Consider the following 12169-nt stretch of genomic DNA (forward strand, 5'->3'; position numbering starts at 1 on the left):
GCAAAGAGAGCCACATTTCACACTGAAGGGTGTGTACGACATCAGTAATGTTATATCAATTCCAAGAATGTTTAAGGTTATATCGGTTGATGAGGAATTTATTGATTAGGCCTATAACAGCAAATTGCTTCAATTTATTTTGCAAAAACAAGGTTTCCAGCTTCAGAGGGAGGCACATCACCCTTCTAGTTTAGCCCAGTAGGTTAACTGACATTCAGGGGCCCTCTTTAATAAAATTAAAGAACAGTACAAACAACATCATCACAACATAATAATAATAATAATATATTAATAATAATAATAATAACAATAACAATAACAATAATAATAATAACAATAATAATAATAATAATAATAATAATAATAATAATAATAACACTAATAATAATAATAATAATAACATACAATCCTCATTTCCCGGTTAGTAATTTACCATACCCACCCCACCCCACCACACTCCACATATAGAAAACAATACGACATAGGGCTTATCTTATTTATAATATATGCTACACACGTGTGTTTGAAAGTAAATATAAGCATTTTCATCATGGTTGTATTTATTACAAACACATTCTTTTCACCATCTATACACATTGAGGCCCTTCTTTTAGGTTAAAATGATCTATCTTAAATTTGTCTTTCTTGAGTTTGGGACAATATGTGTTTAAAAAAAAACTTAAAAGGATAAAACTAAAAAAACCTTAAAAAATGCGCGCCAAGCGCGCAAAATATTTTTGTGTTTTTAATTCTAATTTCGTCGGAATTGATGAAAACTATCTAAAATGTGCAATTTATAGAGGAAATTGAAATTGTCCTACCGTAACAAGAAATGTGCGCAAAGAATTTGAGAATTTTAGGCACTTTCTGAGGATGCATTTGTCAAGGAGTGGAGAAAGATTTCCAAAGATGGATATTTTCCCCTTGTCCCCCAGTGTTTTTAATTCTAATTTCATTGGAATTGAACTCCCTAAAATGTGCAATTTTTAGAGGAAATTGGGCCATGTTAACAAGAAATGCGTGCGAAATTTGAGGTTTTTAGGCACTTTCAGGGGATGAAAGGGCATTTATAAAGTGGGGGATGGGGAAGATTTTTCAAAGATAAATATTTTCTCCTTGTTCCCCACTGGTTACGCCATCGGGCAGCATAAATCAAAGGAGTTATGACAGTTTTTGAAGTGGAGAAGGGGTTGCATGAGTGTTGTGAGTCTGGTCATTATGATATCTTCCTTTTTATTCTTGTCTTTATTTTTCTCTTCTCTTTTTCTTTCCTTTTCTTTTCCTCTTCTTTCTCTTTCCCTCCCTCTCTCCTCTTTCTTTTCTCTTATTACCCGGCCTGGTACGACGGCTTGGTCGGCCCGGTAAAAACCGTTAGGGGAGGGGCAGTTTTCCCCCTCCCCCCCCAAGCGCCTGTTACGACACTGGCTAACACGCCAATCATCCCCCCAATGAAAAATATTTTTCTACGCCACTGCAAACCAGTCACTTGTTGCAAATCGTGTTTCAGAAGTACTGTAACATTTGGGCAAAACATGCTGGAATGCAAACATTTTCTAAATCTATTTCATTACACTATTCCTTTATATATTAATTAATACATTATGCTATGCTGTTATTTTTCCCATTTTCAATGTTAAAACAAAATTTTTAACGATTTTGTGATGGTTCCTACCTGAAAAATGCCTGAAATCATAAATTTTGAAGGCTGATTTCTCAAATATTGTTCTTTTCAACAACTGCATGTTTAAACGCTTGTAACTTCATATTAGGAAATGTCAGATTTAAATGATTTTTTACCACTTTATAGCTCTCATTGTAAGGTTTGACCCTCTATTAATAACCACAATATTTGCAACGAGTGACTGGTTCTGCTTGTCTTTGCCACACACTCTATGCTTTAGTTGATAGCATTTCAATAGTTTTGTCTACAGTAACGCAGGTGAGTAACACAAGAGGTCGTAGTGAATTTCACTAGTTCTTGTCCCAATATTTCCTTACGTGGGATGGAATCACATATGTCACGTCCTGCAGGGATAATTTGCAAGACGGAAAATAATTCAAGATGATAAGAACACATTAAGGAAAAATGGCATGATTGAAAATGATGAGTCTTGAATTGGGAGGGGGGCTGTCTCTTATACACATCTAGATGATAGGAATAAAGTGGCCTATTTGTACAGTAAGTATTGGGTGGGGGGGGGGGAATTATGGTGGGAATATTAAAGATTGCTGGTACGAAAAAAAAACTTTAGTTCAATGAGGAAATACCTGTTGTACATACCTTGATAAATGATCAACAAGGTGCTCTGTCTTATCATTATCAAGTAATGGGTACATATCCTGAATTTCCAAAGGCCTCTTATAGCCTATCTTGAACAGAGGAGTAAGCCAACTAGTAGGAGAAAAATATGAATAATAATAATTTAATAAAACTACTTTTTAAAATAAAAATATTGAAACATTGTAAAAAATATAATATGAAATTTTAGGTACAGTACAGTATGTCTGATTTTGCATGGAATACCGTTCCATCAATCAATTTACAGATTACAGGCACAAATCGTCTGTAATTTCTAGGCCACAGACATAGGTCATTCAAGGAAATTAATTTATTTTCTCATTCACCCTGCTTCTTTTTTGTACCAATTCAAATTATTTTTCACCTTGTTTCAACATTGCAATTTGCAACCCTTTTTTTCAACTTGACCTTAAAGCATTGATAACTTACAACAAAATTAGGGGGATAAACTTAATTTCTCCAGAAAAGGTTTTGATGAGAAACCATATATTTTTACTGGTGGTCCTATGTTCATGTTCACCAAAGTATGGACAAAATCTTATTCTTCTCTAAGAGCATTTTTATTTATTTTTTATAAGAAAACATTTTATAAGAACACTGAAAAAAAAAACATTAAGAAGGCTGAAATTGATTAAAAATTAAGAACAAAATAGAACAAATTGAAGCTGAGGTAAAATATCAAATGATATTACAGTAGAACCTCGTTTATACGTACCCCAGTTATACGAAACCTCGGTTTTAGGTACGCCTCATTTCGACAATGACGTCATCAAAAACCACAAAAACATTCAAAACGAACAGCCCTTTTCAGAGCCACCATAATTAAAAAGAGATAATGTTACTTCTGTCTACTTATTATTTCAATACTAAAACAATAAACAAACCATATGCAACATATTTTCATTAAACAGCATTGTTGATTGAGTCTACTACCGGGCTGTTATAATCAGAACATCGTGAACTGATTTACGTACGCCCTCCGGTCCCGTACCTTATGTAAGATCGAGGTTCTACTGTACTAGAAAAACCAACAAATCTTATCTGGTGCAGTATATGTGACTACAGTATGTAATTCATTCTATAATACAGTTACAGTATACAGGTCCCCCTCTAATTTAAGACCCTACAAATCAAAGACCACCTCCAATTAAAGACCACTTTTCTGTGGTTCCAAATTCAAATTATTCTAATTAGAGACCAAAGCTGCTAAAAGACTATGGAAACCTGTAGTAATGCTGTACAATAATTATCTATGCTTGAAAAATGGAATGTGTAAAAATAATAACCGAAATAAGAACATTTTGAGCCTAAAATCGGCAAAAAAATAAGAACACTGAGCCTTGGCAAAAAGTGTATTCCTTTTCCTATGGCAGAACCCTTTTTATTTAAATTTTAATACGCAGCTCAGAAGAATGTGGTCTTTTTTTGATTACCTGAATTAATATGGAAGAACAAGTGCCATAAAATTTAATAAAACATGCCTGAATTCTAGACATTTTTATTAACCACCTCACAAAACACTTACATTTGCAGGTATTTAATTAAATTTTGTTTATATTATGCCATCTATTTGCTTCAGTACTGTAATATGTATGCACCGGTATACTTCAGGTTTTGATTCACCGTACAGTATATGTGATGACATTCTAGATCACACCCTGGCCACTTGCATTCTCTATATTCAGTTTACCTAAATATTCAATTCAATTCAATTCAAAGTAAAATTTATTTAATTCCTTTTCAATTCATAAAAAAATATAAATTTACAAGATCATAACAAATTTATCAATGCAAATTAGAAGCAGAAATAGTTGCTTTCCTTTTGTTTGTTCAAAGCATGCAGAAATGGAATATTTGATCATTTTGGAATATATTTATTATTTATAAATAATTATTTTTTCGAAAATATTATTTGATGTTCTCTGTAATAAAACCTTTGTTCCAAAGTCACTAATGCCCTCGTTTATTACCAGCTTCCCGCTCTATATTTTCGTGTAACTCTATGATTATTGGTCAAGAGACTTGATTGACATTTGTGTCTCAAATTATCTAGAAAGTATGCCTGTATTTTATATAATATATTTCTAATCTAGAGAAGTTATGACAAAAAATGATCAGAACTCAAACATATTATGACCCATGTTGCCCATAACTACCGATCATCGGGATCATCTTCTATCATCACATCTGTTGAATCTTAAAATCTGTGATAGATGTTAACTTTATATTTATGTAACATCCTTTGGTCCTATATGGAACAAATATCACAAGTATAAATATGTGGCTCAATATGAAACAATGATTTATAAGTATATATGATAAGTATTGTGTTAATTAAATTTTATGATTATTAATATTACGTGTATCACTTGGTGTTATTTTTACAGGAACAACGAAAATGTTACAAGGTCGACTGGGTTTGATACAAATTTCTCAATAACGTTTGTTGCAATATATATTATTAATGCATAAATTAAATGGAGATTTATAAGATAAATACAGTCAACAGATTAGTTTTTCATACATTTGTTTACTTGTCTGAAGCAGCACAAGGTTTGTATTTTCTTGTTTGTTTTATTTACATTTTTTATACATATTCTGATGTTTATAAAATACATACAGGTAGTAAAATGCAGATTTAATATACAATTTTAAATATATGTTAATAGCCATTCCACGGTTTCGGTCTTCAAGGCGGGCTTCCTTCTAAAGCTAGAAAAATTCACTACTTCGAGGCCTCCTGTACTAGTTGCCTGGTAACTAACCATAAAATCGGAAAGAATCTTTCCCACAACCAAGGTTCCCACGGTGCTCATGAGGGTGAGAAGACATATTCTTTGTACGCCGCCTTCAGGAATGTGAATGCATTACACTGCAAAGACTGAAGTAGGTCAGATGCTAAATATAGATGACTAGCTATTTTTAGCAGGTCATAGCAGTGGCAGTTTAAGTGCGTTCACCTATTTCATGTAACCATTAACTTTGAGTCATCAATCTGATGATCATATTTATAAAACACTGTGGCTAGAGATACGGTACCGTATTTCTACTTCAATTTGCTAAAGGTACGAAAAGTTTTGTGCATTCAAATTGTATGAATATTTTGGTGGGATTGTAAAGCGTGGTATTATTTCGAGCTTCTTGGACTAAAATTTGGGATGTAGGGATTATGAAGTTCAGACGGTATGATGACGGAGGAACTAGGCTAAGTTTATGACTGATATACTGTAGGCCTATGCCACTCAGATCAATGTCACCAGAGCAGCTGCCGCGAAAAGCAGAATCCAAGCAAGGCCGAGCAGGCTTGCTTAGATTTTTCGCCAAGCGAAGAATTTAAGCAAGGCCTAGAGGCATGCCAAGAGTTTGGTGGAATCAGTCCTTGTTTGATAATGGTTATACATAGGCCTAGCTAAATGAAACTCTTTACTAAATGGAACCATAAGCCTATTTATCGATAACAGAAAGTCAAACAATATTGTACTTTTTGATGTTCTAATTTCCCAGAACTGTACATCGTTCTCGTTTCACCGCTCATCGCGGGTGATCTGCAATGCAATGCTAGTCTTCAAAAATGACGTTACACACATTCTGGCACTTCATTGGGTGATGGTGACGTAATGCCATTTACCGTACCTTTAGCAAAACGAAGTAGAAATACGGTCTCTAGCCACGGCGTTTATAAAAATACATTAATTGTAAAATACTATAGTTTAAATGGAATGTACAAATACATATATTTTAATATTCTGATATAAAAGTATATTTGATTAAACAAATTAAATCATAATCATAACATTCGTGGCCTTTTTTTTTTTATTAATAATTCAGATATTGATAAATACAAATATGTACAGTACTTGACTTTTCACTTCTTATTAAGGAAGAAAAAGAACATGCTAAAATTATATTCAAATTACTTGTAATTAATATTAATCGTAAAAAACTTAAAGCCCCATTCCCGGCAAAATTTCAATTTTTAAGAAAAATCTAATTTTTGTATAATGTTATAAAGATTTATAAATATAATTAATACGGAATTGCTAGTTTAACTGAATTTAGACATTCGTAAGAATGAAAAAAATGTAAAATAAGACTGAAATTTGATTTTTTGTGTTCCACACAAAAAATAAATACGGATGAATTTTTCATGTTGATTTTGCGATAGGTCGTGAGAAGAAATATCGTAGGCGCCGAAAACATTAGCCTATCCAACGCTGCTGGCTAGGCCTAGCCTTACCTCGATTTTAGGTTCTGTTATCACACATAAAAACGGCCGACATGATATTTTCCGTTGCTAGTATTGTCGCTTGTTAAATATAATATTTCATAGGAATTATTTCAAATTTGTTAAAAAACTGATTCTGACTGAGATTTTGACACTTAAACAAATATATCTCAGCCTAACCGAACGACTGCATTGTCCGAGATGCGAAGTACAAAAAATAATCTCATTAGAGAGGGTGCACTTTATTGACTGTATAAAAGTATACATAAAAGCGAGAGTATTCCAGTGGATGCGATCTACAACCTCTGAATTTGCCTAGTAACGATGAATTCGTCCAGAAAATGGTAATATTTTTTGAGAAATAGTCTGTATTTCTCATTTTTTTTATTCTTTTGCGTAAACTAAAATTCATGCCAATATTTTTCCATGATTTGTAATAATTAGAGTAATGCAAATGAATATTTTCTAAAAAAAAGTCAGTTTTTAGTGAAATTTTGCCGGGAATGGGGCTTTAAAACAACAATCATATTAAAAAACAAACACACAGAATATTAGGCCTATGAATGGTAATCAAGCATCGTAAAAAAAGACAAAATAAATAAAATTACGGTAATACCCAGCCTGAAATACGCACAAAAAAAATACAGAACCATTTAAAAATTACTTTCCAAACATAAAGCACTATAACTGCGTATATCAGCGTTCCATACTGAGGCTGTTTATCGCGACCGAAATGATCTGTATTCGCTAGGCCTAGAAGTAGGCTAGATTAGCGTTTTTCTATATTAATTCTAACATAGCCTATGTCATAGGCCTCTAGGCCTATATAGGCTTAGCCTACTCTTATTAATTAAGGGAGTAATAGACCGAGTCTCACCAAAAGAACAGCCTCGACAACCAGGTAGCATTACGATAAGGGTGCTCATCAAATTCAAAGTTTTCATCATACCCGTCTTCCTTCTTTGGACATTCGCGGGGCTTTTTTGGATGGCTGTCGTCAGTGTTATTGGCCACCATGATGGTGCTCTCCAAACCTTCCTTCGGAGAGTACGGTGCGGATCAACCTAAAAAAACAGAGAGAGACCTCTCAAATCATGCCACCTTTCTAAACTTTATGTAACACTACAGTAGTTCTGACTTGCATTGCTCTTTTGGAAATCCGTGCTAAAAGAATTGCTGACAGTGCATTTCACTTTCCATCATAAAAAATTACCTTTCAAGACAAAACTACATATTTTAGAGAGGGCGCTACCACATACACACTAACAGCAGAGATGGCTCTGCACACTAAAGGTGGTGACATCCACATTATACAAATTATAAAAGAAGAAAAAAAATTATAAACAAGGCATTAAATTATTAACTAAATTAACAAAAATACATATAGGCCTACACTTACAAACTGCAATTGGCAATTAAAAGTACTATTCCAGACAAAGTGAGAGAAAGAGAGAGAGAGAGACTGGGGCTAATTACCATCAGGTTTTATTTATTTTATATTATTTAATCATATTTTACTACAATGATAGGTCTTATTTAAACCAGTTTTATTGTTACTTCATGTATGTTTGTGAAGATTTATTAATAGATATGCCATGAGAAAATGAATGAGCTATCTGGGGAATCACTGGCTCTGTGATCCACTAATTAAAAAACAAGTAAATTATAAACACGGCAATTACTAGAAAGTACTGCTCCAGACAAAGGAAGAAGGCCACCAACCAAGTGTCTATATAGCGCAAATAAGTTTTTGCTACAATGATACTTGGCAATTCTTATCATTTATTGTTACTTCATGTGTTCGTGAAGTTCTGAAACAAATTAGGATAGAATAAACTACCTGGAGGAAGTAACAATGAATAGGGGCCTATGGCAAACCAGTTCTCTTTGTGTAGGCCTGTGAAGCAACGTTTCCACAAAAAGTTTTTCATAAAAATATATAAATATAAGGAAGATCAAGAAAGAAAAGAAATTGAAACAAAAATCAGAATCTCGTTAAAAAATTACTTTACATACGGTAGTAGAGTAGTACTACTACCAGACAATTAAATAGGTTCCAACACAGTGTTAAGGCCCATGTTTTTTTAATGCGTGCATTTAAGAGTGACATAATCTGATAGTGATGATTGCCTTCTAGTTAATCAAATAATTGAATACCATCGATTGTTTCAATTAAATTTTACATTTACCCAATTTTTGTCATAACGTAAATTTAGATTAAATATGTGGCTCATTCCACATAAGTTTTAGTAAGTATTGCATAACGATTATACCACTTTAAATGTCGATGTATAACCAGTGTAACCTATAACAAAGCACTAAAAGCCAACCGTGGCCTACGTTTCATATCCACGTTTAACAATTATCTATTAGGAAATCAATACGTTGAGCCTCCTGAATAGCTAAAATGGATTGCCAACCCAGATCTCCTAATAAGTTTCCTTACATGTATTACGGGTTGCTTTAGAATTGCCTTAGCCACTTTCGTTTGTAATTTTTGAAGGCTTTGGATATATCACTTTTATACCAACACAAACATGAGGGGAGGGCGAGTTATCTTCCATAACAAATCTCCATACACTCTATTACAACATCTGTTCATCAATAATTGAATTGATCTATGCAATTATTTTGTTGCCATTTTTTAATAGTTCCTTCTATAAATTATGACAGTGGTCTGAAAGTGATCTCGTGATGTAAGTCCCTAAATATTTATAACTATGAATTTCAGCAATGTAGGCTTTAATCATTGCCATCAATTTCCAGTCTTTATCGGTTCTTTTCCAGTTAAAACATTTGATTGTTCATAGTTAAATTTTAATTTATAATCATTACTAAATTTTGAAGCGAGATCAAACATTACTTGTATTGTACATTACAAATCTTTATACCTTTCGTTACAAAGTTTGGCAAATTCATTTATACAAAACAGAATTGGTGACATTGCACAACCTTGTTTGACTCTTCTACTTCGAAATACTCTGTTTCTGCTCTCTCCAAACTTAACCATACCACAACATTATTAGGCCTATATACATTACGCTTTAGGTGTAAAACTCAGGAATGATGACGACATAATTAATGTCGGAATATTGAATCCCGACACGATACTTGTATGTATACTATATTTTCTGAGATTAATCAGTGGACCTTTCGGTAATTGCGTTAACGTTTCATTATTTACATATAATTAATTTACTGATTACATTATATATAAATAATGAAAGGCTAACCAAACATTATTTATATATAAAAGGGGTGGGCATAAAAATCGGTCAGAGGGCCAAAGTGAATTTCTGATTTAACACCGAGGGCCGCACCCAAACTTCGATCTTTCCAGTGCGCTTCTAAAAACCTCCAAGTGCTTTTACACCACTTTATTCCAGTTTTAATATTACTTTTTACATATGATCCGTGTCAGGCGGTAAAAAACACGGTGTTTTCTAGCCAATGTTGCTTGGCGGGCCGCACACATAGGGTTTTTATTTCATATTCGCGGGCCGCAAAAAAAATCGCTGTCGGGCCGCACTTTGCCCACCTGTGATATACAATAAGGTTACTGGTTTCATTATATATAAATAAGGAAGGGGTAACACATCATTATATATAAATAATGAAAAATAACTTAAAATTATTTATATATAATAGGTTCACTGATTCCATTATATATAAATAATGAAAAGGTAACAAATCGTTATATATAAATAATGAAAAGTAACTCACAATTATTTATATAGGCCTGGAATAAGTTCACTGATTTCATTATATAGCAATAACGAATGACCTCAAACTCATTATTTATAAATAACTGCTTTTACATTTCATTATATATAAATAATAGCTGTTGCAAAGTCATTGACTGTATATAATGCTTGGACTTCAAACTCATTATTTATGTAATGCACGCGTGCTATCGTGTCAAGGTCATTATATCTAAATAATGGTTTTTACTTCCAATGAAAGAAGGTGATTTTAGGGGATTTTTAACTACTTGACCGTGATGAAATTTATTCAGAAAATTAATCTCAAAATCGAGTTGCTGTCCCCGGCGTTGTCAGTGACGTCGTATGATTTGTGTGAGATTTTTACGAATTAACTTCTAAGTAGAAAATAGTTGAGCCATGTAGTACTTAGCAACTCAGAAACCCTTTAGTTTGTTGATTGTTGATTGGTAGCGTCTCGTCGCTGCCAAAAATAGATTTTTGGCAGTTGCGTCCCCAGTGACATCGTGAGGGCATGGTGAAGGGTGGTTACATGGCCAGATGAATGAAAATACTTAATCGATGTGCCACCAAATTGTAACCAGCCATCACCATTCCCTCACGATGTCACCGGGGACGCAACTGCCAAAAAAACCATATTTTTGGCAGCAAAGGGACACTACCAATAAACAATCAACAAACTACCGGGTTTCTGGGTTGATTTTCATGGTACTACATGGCTCAACTACTTTTTACTTAGGGGTTAATTGGTAAAAATTGCACACAAACCATACGACGTCACTGTCAACGCCGGGGACGTCAACTTGATTTTGAGAGTAATTATCGAATAAAGTTATACAAAATAACTTCTAATGACGAACTATTGTCTTCAGTTGTCTTTGTTGGTCATTCAACTGTCATTGTATCTATTTTTTCGGTGCTATTACCATTCTCATTAATCTATAAAACACCACAACAACGTCACGTTAGATCGATCGATGGGGACGCCGTGGTGACGGAGGTAGGGTCAATTTTCATCGGAAGATATCAAGATGATAAACAGTTTCATTGGACCAAATTCTTGCTTATGTTAACCACATGCTTATACTTAAGATTATACTGACACTGGTTTCAAATCACGGTCAAGTAGTTAAAAATCACCTAAAATCACCTTATTTTGCGAATTAGCGCCCCTCAACTGATCATCGAGCCCCAACACTTCACCTTCGCCCCCACCCCCCATTACAAGACATCTAGATACGCCACTGACTTACATGGCCAGATGAATGAAAATACTCAATCGATGTACCACCAAATCGTAACCAGCCTTCACCATGCCCTCACGGTGTCCCCGGGGACGCAACTGTCAAAAAACTATTTTTGGCAGCGAAGGGACGCTACCAATAGACAATCAATAAACTACCGGGTTTCTGGGTTGATTTGCAAGGTACTACATAACTTAACTATTTATTACTTAGGGGCTAATTGGTAAAAATCGCACACAAATCATACGACGTCACTGACAACGCCGGGGACGGCAACTCGATTTTGAGATTAGATTTCTATCCCGAATAAAGTTATACTAAATAACTTCTAGTATCGAACTATTGTCTTCAGTTGTCTTTTTTGGTCATTCAACTGTCATTTTATCTATTTTTTCGGTGATATTACCATTTTCAATAATCTATAAAACACCCACATAACAACGTCACATTAGATCGATCGGTGAGGACGCCGGTAAGGTCAATTTTCGTCGGAAGGTATTTAGATGATAAACAGTTTCATTAGACTAAATTCTTGCTTATGTTAACCACATGCTTACCTAAGATTATGCTGACACTGGTTTCAAATCACGGTCAAGTAGTTTAAAATCACCTAAAATCACCTTATTTTGCGAATTAGCGCCCCTCAACTGATCATCGAGCACCCCCTCCCCCCACTTCA

General features: G+C 34.0%; 1 protein-coding gene across 1 annotated transcript in view; it reads right to left on the reverse strand.

The window, feature by feature from the left end:
- The window catches only part of LOC117123247 (multidrug resistance-associated protein 4-like), a 40218-nt gene extending 32487 nt beyond the window's left edge, over positions 1-7731 (reverse strand). Inside the window, exons 1-2 of the mRNA XM_033269105.1 lie at positions 7402-7731; positions 2282-2392 (exon numbers count right to left, since the gene is read on the reverse strand). Of these exons, the coding sequence (XP_033124996.1) occupies positions 2282-2392; positions 7402-7541 (251 nt within the window). The 5' untranslated portion in view covers positions 7542-7731. The remainder of the gene's footprint in view (positions 1-2281; positions 2393-7401) is intronic.
- Between the last annotated feature and the right edge of the window lie 4438 nt (positions 7732-12169).

This window comes from Anneissia japonica, unplaced genomic scaffold (assembly GCF_011630105.1).
Source record: "Anneissia japonica isolate Jap-2015-1 unplaced genomic scaffold, ASM1163010v1 scaffold639_len268944_cov154, whole genome shotgun sequence".
Classification (NCBI taxonomy): Eukaryota; Metazoa; Echinodermata; class Crinoidea; order Comatulida; family Comatulidae; genus Anneissia; species Anneissia japonica.